The 16422-nt window shown below is 36.8% G+C and overlaps 2 protein-coding genes across 5 annotated transcripts in view; one reads left to right on the top strand and one right to left on the bottom strand.

The window, feature by feature from the left end:
- LOC100868219 (lachesin) overlaps window positions 1-16422 on the top strand; it is a 267208-nt gene that overhangs the window by 158205 nt on the left and 92581 nt on the right. For all 4 annotated transcript variants that reach the window (XM_086911818.1, XM_086911819.1, XM_086911820.1 and 1 more), the window contains one exon: window positions 11555-11661. In XM_086911818.1, the coding sequence (XP_086767944.1) occupies window positions 11555-11661 (107 nt within the window). The remainder of the gene's footprint in view (window positions 1-11554; window positions 11662-16422) is intronic.
- FucTC (alpha-(1,3)-fucosyltransferase C) lies at window positions 113-6836 on the bottom strand. Its single transcript, XM_086912097.1, has 3 exons — window positions 6015-6836; window positions 2306-2603; window positions 113-1871 (listed from the first exon to the last, which is right to left on the bottom strand). Exons 1-3 carry the CDS (start codon window positions 6568-6570, stop codon window positions 1523-1525), a joined length of 1203 nt encoding a protein of 400 aa, XP_086768223.1. The 5' UTR covers window positions 6571-6836; the 3' UTR covers window positions 113-1522.

A 16422-nucleotide genomic window follows, 5' to 3' on the forward strand; every position in this document is an offset into this window, starting at 1 on the left:
CACAGAATAAAATAGAAAAATTGTAGATATATTCGCGTGAATTTCTTATCGTTTGCTTATTATCAAGCATCGACTCTTTCAATTTTGGTGTTTGAATTATATGCGAGAAATAAAAAAAAAAAATTTTATTTATTAAATATATTTTGGCAATTAGATGTTAAAAAACAAGTTTTATAATATTTCAATGTAGTAGTAATTTGAACAATGAATGACCCCGATGTTGAAAAAATTAACTTAAATTAGAACAATCGAGAAATATAATTACCCAAATAAACGCAATTACGCAAAGATATTGTCACTCATTTTGTTTCTATTGATTCGAAATTCGTCAAACATTCGTTAAAACAAAAATTTTTAACGATTCGATTCACCGCTATTATCATGTTTATCATGTTTTTGATTAACTTTTTTTTTTCAAAGTCAAAGTAATTATTCCACGTGTAATTTTTTTTTTTTTTTTTTTTAATTTGTCTCGATGACTAGAAATGAATCTTCCTTTTTTCATACCTGTCCGAATAAAAACAAATAAGTCGTAAATATATTTTATTGTACTTTGAATTTCAAAGATCTGAGTCATCGCGGAATTATCGTGTTTTCATGACGCGCAGGAAGAATGTTATCATTCGTGAAATACGAAACATTAATAACATATGTTTTATACCCGATAACTCTGAACGAGCATCGATTTTAATTTTTAAGACATCTATAACTAACTAATAACAACTAACTAATTGCCGGAATATTTATACCACTCATAACAAATTACAGATTAATTTAGTTTAGTAGGAATTTTTTCAACGTTGGATCGTTAAAAGTTTTTTTAAACGAGTTTGAAACTGCAAACACTTTCGGGATACGTTCGGTTTAATTGACATTTCAATGCTCGAAAGCAAACCGGTGTGACGGAATAAATTATGAAAATCATTGGTTTTCGGTGCATTCAACGTTACGATTCAACCGGTGAATATTTTATAGAAGGTGTAACGACGGAACTTCCCTTTGATTTTCCGTGAATACGTGAAATACTTTAATCATTTAAATTATTTCTTATTATAATCGAAGTTTTTTTTTTTTTATTTTAATCAAAAATTTCGATATTTTCAATAAAACAAATTCGATGAATAATTTAATGAATATGTGTACCCGTTTAACTTTATTTACAATTAGCGAATTCATGGAACAAGATGAAATTCGCGTTTCATTTATCGTTCGAAATCCTATTTCAGTTCATCGAAAGTCAATGTTCCACTTGTCGAGTTTTCAAACGACAAAAAAGTCTCTCCGATATCTCTGCATTTACACAAATACCGTTCACACTACATCGTACAATAAATCTTATAATAAATGTGAAAAAAACATGATAAATGCGTCGAGTTCACAATCGTTTTGATAAAATTATAAATATTTAAATAAAACGGGGGATGAAATGGTAGATTTTTCATGATTTTCATTTAACGATATATATAATAACGATATTTTAAAAATAAAAATAAAAAACATACATTCAACTCGGTATAAGTAGTCAGTCTTTCAAAACGAAACCTGTAAGGTAACTGTGATAACGTAAAAATTCCTGGAGAGGACATTTTTGCTGACTGTACCAATTAGACAATGAATTGTACGTTCGCGGCTCTTTCTTCTTGTGGAGAAACTCGCAAAGATTGCAAGCAGCGTGTTGAATGCCGCCATCGATTTTGTAATACCTCTTCCAAGCGAAATATTTATTATACTCTCGCGGATTCTTGATCAGTTTCTTCAAGTATTCGGCCAAATCCTTGGGAGAGTCGAAGTCGAGCACGTCTATGTAAGATCGTGGCGGGGCAAAGAGACTGTAATTGGCGCCACCGTACACGATTGGGATCACGTTGTATCTGTAAATAAAAAAGGAGCAACACTTTTTAATTACTTTGAACAACCGAACATAAAACTTGTCTTGAAATCTTGAAGAAGCAACATTTTGAGAATATTTTTATATCCAAGAAAACTAATCGAGGTAGTATACGAGAAAATTGTCGAAATCAATTTAATCTAAATAAATATAATTCTTTTCCTTTTTCCTTCTAATCTAAAATCGTATCTAAAATCATATATAACGAATATGAAAAAAGAGTATAAAAAAAAAAAAAAAAAAAGGTTAGAAAAAGAGATAAAACGAGAAAAGAGAGAGAATTAATCGGTCACATATCGGAACAATTGCACACGAATTCGTAGCGCGGATCCGTCAGCCGATTCGAAATCGATCAACGAGGCGGTTACGAGCCACGTGTAGTAACAATTCTATCATCGAGATCGTCCATTGTTTTACCTGAGGGCATTGTACAGCTTCTCGGTTACGTAATCGTCGCAGAACGAATTCTCGAACGACAGATAGAAAAAATAGTGGGGTTCGACGACCTGCTTGAAACAGTCTACGCTAAGTGGGCAATACATGGTCCCGCATTTCCCGTAAACGTCGATCGGTATGTGCCTCGACAGCTCGTCCACGTACTCCTGCCGACCGCTTTTTGCCTCGCAGTTGCTCACGAACCAGATTATAGGTTTCACCTTCCTTCGAAACATCTTCGAGAATGAAGATGCATCCTCGCGGCTGTGCGGCTGCTCACCTGTGCACACGAATCGTTCCTTTGATGATCGATAATTGAATCAATAACTTATTGCGTTAAAAGTACTCTTAATACTTTTAATACCAGTTTTATCCAGTTTGATCCTGATTATATTCCTTTATATAGTAAAGTATTTTCAACTCGATGAAAACTCGTGAAAATTCTCACGATCGCCGATAAACATCTCAAGATCGATTTACATTCGTTTTTTACCAACTATAATAATATTGTGCACGTGCGTGACACGTGCTCGTTACACATTTTCCCATTAGAACAATTCCCATTGGTGAAACGCAAGAGTGTGCGAATCGCCTTGGCCCGTATCTAATGAGTGTATAAATCGATCTTCTTTTATTCGTTTAGGTTGTTGAACGTAAGTTAGGCGGATGGAAAGGACAGTATGTCGGACAAATAAACAGACAGGTGGGAGACAGGTAATTTGCAACGGTTAATAAAGTCATCGTAGGCACTTTAATTAACGCGAGTAGTCCAAGGAAGGTTGGTGGCGCGTTTACGTAACGCGATTGCGCAAAATAATTGTCGCGAATTTATTCCTCACCGACTTCCTCACGCGACTACTTTTCTACCTTCTCTTTTCAGCGTGGTACACGCATCCAATCCTCGAGAAATATTTCGCAACAACGCGTAATAATACGTAATAACATCAACGTCGATAAAACAATCAACAACAAGATTTGCAATTTAATTTTCGCTGATTACGCGATAATTCTTTTATTTTATTTTTTTTTTTTTTTAATCATCCCGTGGAACAGGAAAAACAAAAAAGTAATTAATACTGATTATTCTTGATCTTATTAGTGTCGACGATTGAAGATTTTGCAACAAAAAAAAAAGTGGAATTTATTTTGGAATAATTTTTGAATTATTAACGCGACGATAAATCTCAATAAATTATGTGTTGCGTCGTTTATTGTTAAAAAAAAAAAAAAAAAAAAAGAAGGAAAAATGTAAATCGAAGACAGAAAAATTCGTTAAAAATTGAATTGATTAATTAACTATCGCGAAAATACGATATGATGCATCTGAAAAATAATGAAACTGATTTTACAAAAAATATTTATATTTTATTAAAGTAATTTTCTTGGAAACCTGTAAACTGAAAGATTATTCTCACTTCACCAGTGTTTCCATTGGAATTGCTTTCATTTACTCGGTTACTCGGATCGTTTTAGATATTTTCTCTGTTTTAAAATGGCGATTTAAGCGTGATCTTTGATTCTGCAAAAAGAAGGAAAGTCGGATAAAGTTAAATCAAAAAATATAAAAGTCTGTGAGACTACAAGAATATTACGTTTAATATTCAAAAACTCATTTGCAACATGTATACAAGATGTGTCAAAGTGAATCATCATGATGCAGTATCTAAGAATAATCTTGAGTTTGACGCATATTATTATGTTTCTCAAAGAGAATGAGGTTTTAATCCACTGCGTGTCTACGTGACACAATTTTTTTTTTTTTTTTTTTTTTTGCGAATGATATCTTTTACATTGAAAAAAGGAAATAGAAAATTGTTAGAGTTATCGTTCTGTCTTCGTAACACATTTCATTTCGTTATTGCACGCTTATAAAATTTGCTATCAACTTGCCTGCGTTATCTCACTCATAAATTTAATAGTGTGGAATAGAGATATGCGTATGAAATGACAAAATATAATGTAAACTGTTGATAGTAAATATAATGATTTGCGAGAATTGAAGAATCAATTTCATCGTTGGATCTGTGAATTTTTATTAAAAACGAGTTTAAATATTCAATATATAAAAACTCATATATAATATAATAAAAAGTGTGTCCTAGAATTCAAATATATATATTCGTAAAATATCAATTTACACAAAATTTCTATTATAATGTTATGTACAAATATTTTTTCCAATGGTTTTTTAACAAATTAAAAAAAAAAAAAAAAACGAACGAATAAAAATCGTTGTACTGAACGTCATGCAATACATATATTATTTCAGCATCATATATTTGGTACTCTTTTTATACCCAAACTAGTTTCAGTTTCAATATTTTCCCAGTTTTTTCCCGATATTTTATATCGTAACCAGATATATACGATTTACTTATTTTATTCAAAATAAACTTGTTTATAATATTCAATTATCGTGCGCAAATAAAACCAAACGCGTAAAGAAAAATATGTATTTAAAAAAAAAATCTGTTGTCTACTCTCTCTCTCTTTTTTTTTTTTCTTTTTAGACCTATTTTTCTCAATTATCGTTTCTATTTTTTAACTTTCCCTCACATCGGGATACAATAATTTTATAAGCAATTTAACATCCCTAAAGCTGCCTCCGCCTAAAGCATCCCTGCCTCCCTCCCTCTTGCTGCAACGTCCTCGGTTCTGTCGTTCGCGAGACAACGATTTTCCCGTCTGTTTTTCCGGTAGCGCGCGAAGCAAGTCGTCGTAGCGAATTTTTTTCGTTTGGAGAGGGGAAAGAACAGCGAGCGGTGCCTCGTGTTACGCCAGCAAATAGCCGGGTTCTTTGTCGTAGCAGGCAAAAGCAGCAGGGGAACCGACATTAATTACGAACCGCGACGATTATGAAGCACGTGGGACAAGATGATGCGTCCTCCACGCGGAAAAACGAGTGGGTAGAGCGGTGTGTGTACGTATACATATGTATGTATGTATGTATGTATATACCATTCTTGCGAAACAGGTACTTAGTTGGGACGAGGAGGCAAAACTTTTCTCGAGTGATCAATGTCCAAGGTATATTAGGATATATTAACCAAGAAAGTTTTCTTCTTCTAGCAAGATGCAAAAGAAAGATGCAAGAAACGATGGGAAGAAAATTGAAAAAGAGTTTGTATCGGGAATAATTGTGAATTTTTTTCCTTTTCCTCGGAAGAAAAAATATATATTTTAAACAAGTCCTCGATAATTTCTCTTTTCAATTTGTGAATCAGAGTGGTAGCAATTTTTGAAAAACTCTTTTTCTTCATCGAATTCGTTCTTTATTTTTAGATTCTAGAGATGATTTAATAAGAGTTACATACATACAGGGTGTCCGATTGCACGAGACAATTATTATGGATTCTCTGAAAAGGAAAAAGGAGGAGCGTGTCGATATCTAATTACATTGTATCTCGTGCGTGGATTATTGCGACACTGGATTTAAAAAAAAAAAAAAAAAAAACAAGGTCACGTCAGACCTTATTTATACGAACTTCTTTATTTATTTTTATATCGCAGAATCGATTTCCGTTGTATCTTCCTTCCTCCTTATCGGATCCACGCAATTTCAATCTCTCGCAAATATCCCATTCATCTTATCGAGATATTTTTCTATTATCGCAAACGAGAAAATTTGCTCGGTAAACCTAATACTTTTCAAGGTTGAGAGAATCAATTTTAACGCTATGGCCTACATTACCTGGTCGATCATAGAACGCTTCCCAACGCGCGTCCCTGCTAGGCGCCACAGTTTGCCCGGTATGGACGTCCTTCACGATCCCGTAAGTCCACACAATATCGCTGTCCAATCTGTACGTCATCGTGGCGTTAAAGAAATCCTCGTAAAAATGGTCGGACAGCGGCCTATTGGCCGGGCTTTCGAGATTCACGAAAACGTACCACTGGCGCGGGCTCCTGCGCTTGGGCAGATCGGCGAGTTTCAGCTCGTTCCCGTGGAACAGGACCGCGTCAAATTCCGTGAGATTCGCGTAACTTCTGTCGTGGGTCGCGTAACAGTCGTTCACGGGGCAATCGGCGAATATGTCCCCTTTGCCCATGTAAAACGTCTCGTCGTTGAACATGGTGTTCCAGAACAGGATCTTCTTGGTCGTGTTTGTGACCCGCGCGTCCCCCGCGATCATCCGTTTGAAATGCACGATATCGTCGATCCTCCAGTTGAAATAGACGGACAGGAGGGTGAACGTGAAGATCGCGAGGACGATCAAACTGTTCCTTTCCAGTATCCATAATCTCATCCTCTTCGGCTTTTCTTTCCTCCTCGTTTCCCTTTTTTTCTTATTCTCATCGAACGGAAAGATCGACTTTCCTCTTTCAGCGATTTCTTTATATCTCGAATAAACGATTCCTTCTCACGATTCCGTCATCTTAATTGCCCACTCGACGTTTGACGTTTGTCGGCGTCCGTCGACGAGTTAAATTGTTCGTGACAGTGAACAGGATGGATGGGATTGATCGGACAGAACAGGAGGAAATGAAATGTTTCAAAGGGTGGGTTTCGCTCGATGCGTGAAAGATTCTCACGAACGGTTGGAAGGCGGATGGAACCGATGATCGCCAGCGTGGAAATATGGAAACGTTTGTAACGGCGGTTTACCGAATGGGCCCCGGCTATTTCGTTACACCGCAACGATCATGAGACTCTAAATATTTCATTCGATTCCAAAAACCAACCGACGGCATAAATTATTCGAACGTTATATAGTTATTGGCGATCAATGATTCAACGAACCGAGCGGGCCATCGATTTCTCTTCGAGTCGGCCAATTTACGGATAAAAACGAACTATTCCCCCCCTGCATTTATTCCCACAATTCGAAGAAACTTGACTATGCATTTTATTTATTTATCTTTCTCTCTTCTTTTCTCTCTCTCTCTCTCTCTCTCTCTCTCTCTCTCGCTCCCTTCTTCATTTACGTATTAAATTTCCTGCTTCCAGTAGATATGCAACTGACAGGTAGATAAAAAACACAATTACCCAGTGGCTACTAAACGATAAAGGAAACGAACAAAACGACAACCCGTCTCTCTATTTGTGCCCACCTTTTCTCTCTTTTCCTTTCGCGTGTTCCGCTTTGACGCCGCGCAACAGAGTGAAAAGAAAAAAGGGGAAAAAAAAGAAAAAGAAATGACGCGCAAAGAGGGAAAGAAAGAGGGGATGGATGGATACGAGATTACATATCGAGTTTCGTTCGATTAAAAGTTACGGAAAGAAAGATCGAACTTTCCCTTCCCTTCGAGGCACACACGCGCGAAAATTCTGCATATACCGTGTCAACGGAAATCGAATCTTTTCTTTCTCTCTCTCTTCCTCTTTCGCCCGTTGCTTTAAACGTGGCGAAAATTTCAGATTACGCGCGTTTATTATCGCAGAAAGCTGGCGGAGGGTTCGAACATTCGCCTATCCGTGGAGGATTTTAGTCCATCAAGACGCGATTGTATCGCGCGTCGAATGCAAAAAAGGATGGCTCCGTTTCCCGTGAAGGCTCGAAGGATGGAAAGGCCGATAAAACTCGTGATTGATGGTCCACCATCGCCCCGCCAACGTGGATGGGAAATGTAGGGCACGCGCGTGTGTCTCGTGATCGAGGAATTTGTCCTCCTCCCTCGCGAACAAGTTTACTTTACACCGAAAATCTCACAAATTTCCGCGTAGAGTTGCAGCTACCAGCCTCTTGCACCACCGTCATCCAACACCAACTATTCTTCCCTTATTTTTCGAACACGCGTTGAATTTTTGTCGAGATACGATCAGAAAGCTTCGACTCTGTTTCTGATTTTTATATTTTTCTTCTCTTTTTCTCGAATCGTTCGAGGCAACGCAACAACGTTTTTTGTAAATCAAGACGTGACGAATGAGGAACGGCTGCGAGAGACGAATACCGACGCAGAGAGAAAAGATAAGAGAAGAGCGCTACTACCGACTGTGTCAGCAGTTGTAAGCCGACTGGTCAAATGCAATGTGCGCGCTGTAATATCTATGCTAGTTCCGAAGAAGGCATTCATTGTTCTAACAAGTCGTGCGTTATGGAATCGTGTTATCGGTTTTAGATATCGTTTGTCGTTTTCTTTTTATTATTCCATTATATTGTTAATAGTAAAAAAAAACTGGAACGTGAGATACGCCTTTTTTACGCTAAAAATTAAATTTCAACGAAATATTGAACAATATTATAAATAAATATCGTAAACTTTAAAAAAAAAACTTCCTGAATTTTTTATATCATAGTATAGTATACCGTATATTATATTACAGAGATGATAATTTTTGAAAAGGATAAGACAAATTACGAAATTAGCTTAAACTATTAATTTAAACATAAGTTTTAATTAATTCGTTAAGCTTAATTAATGCATTAATTATAACATAGTGTTAGATATAATTAATGGATATGTAAATTTCGTTTCGAAAAATCGCGACAACAATTTCGAATTCCCAGTTTTCATTTTGTTTTCGAGTTTCAAAATTTTTATCGTCATTTTATTGCCTGTCGATGAACGTTGGATAGATTTTTATCGACAAATCCTCGATAAAATTGAAACTTATACGAAATGGTGGGAAGGAGACGCTAGACGGTCGATTAAGAAGCTTTTCTCGGGGAAATGGAGTGACTTAGCGGAGTATAACTTCGCTCCTTATATCACTCAATCGTAAAACTTGGCGCCTTGGCAATCGTGGTTGAACGACAATCCTGGATGAACGGAAACGGAGAATCACGTGCGCTCGATGTCGTGATTTATGAAAGGAACTTTTTTATCTCGAGAAACCCCCCTTCTAACGATTATTCGTTTAACATTCTCTTTCGTGTTTATCAAACACGACATTTCGAGAAATTCGATACACGATTTTATCGATAAATATTTAAATATTTGAATACATTGAAATTTCGCGAAGTTTAAAAACTTTTTCTATGAATTATTTCGAGAAAAAGATTATTTTTAAAACGTATCGTTTCATAAATATTGATCACGTTCTGAGATCAACCTGAGAACGGATGTTACGTCAGTTACGATATCGTCCAGGTATACGATATATTGTAAATCTCTAAGAGAGAGATAATGAAATTTCAAGTAATGAATCACGATAGAGGTACGTAGAATTTGTTCTCGAAGCTAACAACTTCAATTCTGCGAAATCTTCATCCAACGAATGAAGGATTAAAAAAAAAAGATGTTGAAAGCAGTCCTTTCTTGTCATATAAATAAAGAAAATAATTATATTCACACTTGTCTGGAATAAAATATAAAGTACTTTATCAAGATTATTCGAACTTCAATCAACGCTTCTTGATCTTTTGAATCTCTGTCTCGTGTTACGAAAGAGGATAATTGCATTCACACTTGTGATAGAAATAATGCTATTAGAGAATTTGAATCGTACGTTATTTTTGCAAAATATCACGTTTTATGTTATTTCTTTTGAGATTAAGAGATAATAAAATAATTTATTGCTATCCAGCGAGGAATTCTGTACAAGCACGAGGAGAGGATGAACATTGAAAAAATATTAATTCATCAATCAGCGATATTTTGATCAAGAGAATCATCATCAATCTCATCATTTCATCAGCTCTCGCTCGTCATTTAAATCTCGAGCAATTACACCATGATTTCGATCAACCAAACAATCGGCGAATCAACAAAATCACACCACAAACGCCACGATATTATTAATTTCGTGATTGATATACCATCAAAAGTACTTTGATTTCATTCGAACTTTAAATAATAACCAAGACTGTTTTCGAAACTCCTTGCAAGGATTAGAAAGAGCGGCGATCATTTAAATCTTAAACTTTGGAAGATGGGCTAAAATCAGCGTTGATAACCCGAGCGAGCACCGCAGCACCGTGATTAATTCTTCTCATTAATCACGGGCCGATCCATCATCACAATATCCGCGACGTTATTCTTCGATGCCACTCGAAACGCCGCGAAATCAATCATAATCGGAGTTTAAGAGAGTGGCGCGATTTTATAAGAGATAATTTCCCATTCGCGGATTTATATCGCCGCCTATATAAATACACAGACACGTTATCGAATATAATTATCTCGAACGCCCGTTGAGATGAAATAAGAATACTGATTCATCGATGAAACACAGGCACAAATGTTGCAAGGTTGTTTGAAGGAATTATATTTTATTAAATCGGTGGATAGATCGATTTTAAACGATTTTTCAAACGTGAGCCATTTTTCCACTGGATTCTCGTGCGTTTCTTAATCGAATAACAAGCTATATAGGAGTGTCAAGATACAGGACGCCACACGCATTAGTGATATCGAATCACTCGTCAAATATGTTCGCACATCGGAAATTGATTACGAGTGACGAGGCGAATTTCCATTTTAAGCGGTTACGTAAATAATTGAAAAATCCTTGAGTTACGCATACGAGTTTATTACATTCGAAGAAACCTTTTTCACGCTACGTTTACGTTCTAATTGAAATTATTTCTTTTTTTTTTTTTTTTTTTTTTTGAGAGAGTAGTAATTAATTTTAAGTTAGCGTGCAACATTTTAGCATTAAGTAGCATCGATAAAATTTTATATACATGTACATAGTTTCAACAAGATGATGACTAATATTGTTCTCCTTAAAATATCCCGTCTAAAGAAATATTTAAAGAACTTTATTTAGCTTTGTTATACAACACCATTTCTATACTACATTTTTATTTTGTCGATTTGATAATTATTACGACGTTTCAATTGATGATTCTCTTTTCTCTCTCTGTGTGTGTGTGCATTTTCGGTAAATGCGAGACGGAATCGACTCTTCCAGTCGAGCGATCAGCCAACTGCCCTCTTGCTTCACCCTTGACCAATCCTGAAACTTTCCCAAAGGATTTCCACGACTCGTGGTGACCTGTTTCCTCTTCCTCTTCCTCTTCCTCTCCGCCGTCTTCTTTGGAAACTTATCCCTTGTCCTTATCGTGCGTTTCTATTTGAATCGACACCACTGTCTCGAGTAACATCCTCTCGTATAATAACGTTCGTAATGCAAGCGATTTGCCGATAATTATGCCGAGACGATCGAGAAAGCTGATCGTTGACAGATAATTTCAAATGGTTAAAATCGAGCGGTTATATATAGCTTACTTAGAATTATGAACAATGCCAAAACAAAGTCGTCGCAAGATTCTTTCGAAAGTTTTTTCTTATTCGTTAATAAAATCGAAAAATCGACGCAATTAATGGAATTTTCTGTGTGTGCAGCCCTCTCGGATCGACCGATGTTTGCCGAGCCAATACCGAACGTCACAGTGCCATTGGGGAGAGACGTCAGTTTACCATGCGTCGTGGAAAATCTCGGTAATTATAAGGTAATTAAATCGAAGAATTCATCAAGCATTTCGTATTATTCTGCATCTTCTTCCCCAAATTGTTCGTATTTTGACGGAATTAAACGTTATAAGAGGAGCTAGCCTCCCGTACGAATTCTTATAGGCGACGAAAAAATCGAACCAAAAAAAAAAAAACAAGCACACGAATCAACCGGACGATATAACTCTGGAAACTCTCCGAAGGAAACCCGTTTCTTCTGCCATAGAAAATTTTCCTCTCCCAATTATCGCGAGGAGAACTCGAATCGATCCGAGTCCTGACTAATTTCCAATTAAACGTGTTGAGATAACACGTTTAGCTGTGTTACACGTATATTTACATCTCGAGATGCATCCGAAATTTTCGCGACAAAAAACCTTCGCCTCGAAGGTAAAACGATTTTCTCGATTATCATCTAGTAATTTTGTAAGAAAAGCAAATAATCGAAGAGATACGAAAGCGAGGGAAATGTAAAGGAAATGTATCGTTCGATATCGAATTTTCCCTTCTCGTTTACGTAAGCGAGACGTCCACAGCCGCGCCATTATTACGCAACGTCGTGGGTAAATAATAAATGGCGGCGGAGACGTTGGAACGCGCCAGGTTTTAAAATATTTACGGTATCTGGTCCCGATGTATCGATTCCCGCCAAGGCGGAATATCCTCGTGGCGGGAACGTTTTGTCGTGTGCACGCTCGAAATCCTTTTATCGGAACGATTTTAATGGAACGGCGCACACGAAGGAGAGAGGAGAGGCTCGATTCGGGTGAGCTCTAGGTGCCACATCGGGCGTGTACCACACGTGAAAAGCCGTTTTCAAAGCGAATAAACATGTGTCACCGTGTGTGGGGCGTCCATTTTTTTGATAGGATATCAATGTGAACATTGGTGGTGGTGATGGTGGTGATGATGGCCGTTTCGAAGAGCGTTTTCGTTCCTTTTGCTCGCGCCGATAAACTTTGATTAACGATCGGGGTGTAGCGTGTTTATTTTTCCAAATTGCTCGGGAGATTAGATAACATATTCGTCGAAACAATTATTTTTCACTCTGATGCGATAGAAGATAGGATGAGATGAATTATAAATATCGATTTTGATGATGAAACTTTTATGGATTTTAGTTTAGTTACTGGGAAATGGGAAATTGTTTTTTTTTTTTTTTTTTTTTTTTTTTAATAATCGTCGATAATCTTGATAAATCTTTTTTCGAAAATTTGTGTAAGAAGTTAAAATATTGCGCGTATTTTTCATATTATAAAAATATTGAACATTGTAATAATGCGTGATATATTTGCTTGATTTCGAGTTATTATCTCGACAGATATCAGCTATCTGAAAATCAATATGACACGTGATAAGTGATTATTTACTTTATCATATACTTTCTTATCGTAGCTGAACCGATAAAAAATTCAAACGTAAAAAGATAGACGTGTGAAAGATATAAATACGTATAAAAATACACGTATGTATATTAGACATAGAAAAGAATGGGAATGTTCATGCTTCGTGGCCGATTCTTCGAACATCTTCTACGCAACTATTTAATCACGCGTGTGAAACGCAACAGTTTGTAGAATATAGCCGCGATAATTCATCGCGTTGACCAATCTCCAGCCTCGCGTCGATTAAGGAAACGAAATAGAAGAAACGAAACATATAACGTACGAAATACGAAACTGCCATATTTATGGCAATAAAGGGGATGAAAGGTAAAAAACACAAGATGGAAATTCCACCATTTACACCAGTTTCACACCGATGATCGTTAATCATCGAAGCGAAAGAAAGAGCAAAATGTATCGCAGCGGACCTAAAAGAAGAGGAAACGGAAATGTAAAGCTCGTCTCGATTCCTCTCCGCTCAATTATCCACCATCCCAGGATACCAACGTTATTAGCATTACCGCGATTCCAAAGCGAAGAACGTTTCCTCTCCTATTCTCTGGCGTGTCGGTAATTTCCTCTCCCCTCCTCCTGCTCTTTTTCCACCGCAATCTCGCCGCTGGTCCGTGGGCGGATTCTTCGCCGTTATCTCGGATGCCACCCATCGGCCGGAGGACCGATGTTATGCAACCGCTATTGGAAACGCATCAGTTGTTGTCCCGTTGCTCGTAGCCCGCGGCTCGTTACACGCGAGCAAACAACAAGAAGGTGTCGGTCACTTTTTGATCGAGCACAACTGAATCGCTATTATATTTAGAGCTTGGACGACTTTAGGCGATGCTTGGCTTCGTATCTATGCTGTTGTTTGTCGTCGTTTGTTAACGTTATTTCACGATGAGAGTAGTAATGAGGGATAAGGTGATCGGATGAAATCGTGGTTTATAATGTTATATATCGTACGAAGGATCTGGACGAACGATTTAGATACTCGTTGCTATTTCGAAGAATGGGAGGGGGAGGTAAATGTGTATGTGAGAAATGTTGGTGGATTTGAATTCTTTGCGAGTGTTTTTGGGGGGGATGAAGGGTTTGAAGTTGAAAGTTCAATAAGAAATAGTTTCAAGTGGGCGAATATATTTGAAACTTTACTATACTTACTATACTTACTACCACGTTAAAATTTTCAATTGAAATGAATTCTCTTAGTTTTCGAAAGTTTTTTTTTTTCTTTTCTTACACATTTTAATTCTTTATTTCCCTATTTTATAATGAAAGTACGTTGTGAATCGAGCGTATGTCTGTTATTTTTAAGAGTTTCTCTAAATTTGAATGAGAGATTCATAGGAGATTCAGTTTAATACCGGTGAATAAATTTTCAAGATTAGATGAAATCGCTGGTTCTAAAATTCGAGATCAATCCACAAGGATGGGAACAAACAAATTTTTAAAAATAAAAATTTTAGGATGATAAAAGAGATATTTTTAATTCGTGTCGAGGATATGGGAATCGATGCAAAAGTTATTTGGCTTTTAAATGCAGGAAATGAAGGGAAAAAGGACGGTTCAGTGACCGGCGTTGGCTCGAATTAAATTTTGAATGGAACAGGTAGAATGACGCGACGATGGAGAGTGCTGGTAAATATTTTTGGGCTGTGAGCCAGGTGTAAAGAGATCTTTCCACGATTCTTATTTACATTTAATTTAACCGTATCGCCAGACGGGTTTTGTCATTACATTTTAACGAATTCTGTATAATTGATAAACCCGATCAATTTTGGATTAATTACGGATAATATATATTTATTGAATTGCCGGGAAAATAGATTTTTCACCGAATCAAGATGAATGATTTTAAATAGCTCGCTTATTTACGATAACAAGATTTATCTATCGTTATTTTCCGTATAGATAGCTATATTCAAATAAGCAAACAAAAAATAATTATGATTTAACAACCACGATTGATAAACGAGGAGAATCCGTATTACACGTGTAATAAATTTCCCTTCGAACTCGCAAAATTATCTCATAATATATTTATTCAATTCCACTCGTTGCTTCTCGTCCCACAATCCAAACTTCTTCCCATAGAAAATAACAGAATTCCAAGAAGACAAACGAAAAATCACGAACATGCGATTAATTCTCGCTAATCCAGTATTCCTCTATTGCCTTATCTATTTACCGATTCTTCGTTCGTTTCACCCATTCATCGTTTTTCGTTATACATAATTTAAAAAAAATACTTCACTTCGAAAAAGTAACAAAATGTCACAAAGGCAGACAATGCCTTGAAATAACACGATGACATTAATTCCCAAAAATACCTTATTTATTCATCGTCTCTCTTTCGCTTTAAAAAATAAAAAAAATCCACGATGCATCCTGCAAAATGCCAGGAAAACGGACGATGCCTTGGCATAACAGGATGGCATTAATTCCCAAAATTAAATATTCCCTTATTCATCGATTTTTCATCTCATAATCTCTCATCCTCGAATATAATCCAAAACTGTTTCGCCCGAAAAGATAAGAAAATCCACGATTCTCATTCATTCTAGAGAATCGTAGCAAGTCTCGCGATCCCGTTATTCGCGAGGAATTCGTGGCAATTACGTGGGCAGGAGTTGATCGAGCACCGCTGCGAGCGGTAAACGGCACGTGTTCCGGAGCCGGCTCGAACTTCAACCCCCGTCTGCATGTCTTCCACGCACGTGCACGTGACTGCACGCGGGGAAGGCGGCCGATTGAAGGCGCTTATTAGCCCGAGCCAATTACTCCTGAGCCGGCAACGTGGCCACCGTGGCCGGAAAATTGCCACTCTCTATGTACGCGTCGTCCTTCCCCTCCTTCGAATTCCAAAAGGGATTCTCTCCCTTCCTTTGTTCGCTGCCGAAGGACACCTCTGAAGGAAGTCGTGATCGATGGAAATTTGATTTTCGGTCGGGCCAAAGGGGGCAGAGGATTTTGTGGCAGAGGGCGAAGAAGGTATTGAATTTGAAGAATTTTGGGGGAGGAATGAGATTAAGCGTCCCTCTCCTTAGTTATTCGACGATGAAAAGGAAGGCCTGGTAACAGAGATTTCGAGAACGAGAAATGTAAATTAAATTTATGAGTTTGATGAGTTGTGAGAATTGGAAGAAGGGGTGGAACGAATCGTTTTTAAATGGTATATATCAATTATGATAAATAAATAGGCGAAAAAAAAGATAATTAAACGATTATTTACGAATAAGAGAGATATCAATAACGATGAATATTGGAATGAAAATAATGGTGTATAGAGTAATGAAACATTGTAAAAACAACGTAAAATATTGTGACCGCGAGTGATAATTACGAAAGAGTTGCATGAAATGGTTGAAATAGTCAGAA

This window comes from Apis florea, unplaced genomic scaffold (genome assembly GCF_048593485.1).
Source record: "Apis florea isolate Af1SG1 unplaced genomic scaffold, ASM4859348v1 contig_3367_pilon, whole genome shotgun sequence".
NCBI lineage: Eukaryota > Metazoa > Arthropoda > Insecta > Hymenoptera > Apidae > Apis > Apis florea.

Coding starts and splice junctions, on each gene's coding strand:
- FucTC (XM_086912097.1), bottom strand. CDS start 6,570: ATGAGATTATGGATACTGGAAAGGAACAGTTTGATCGTCCTCGCGATC. Junction 2,604..6,014: donor AGCGTTCTATGATCGACCAG/GTAATGTAGGCC, acceptor TCGTGTGCACAG/GTGAGCAGCCGCACAGCCGC. Junction 1,872..2,305: donor AAGCTGTACAATGCCCTCAG/GTAAAACAATGG, acceptor TTTTATTTACAG/ATACAACGTGATCCCAATCG.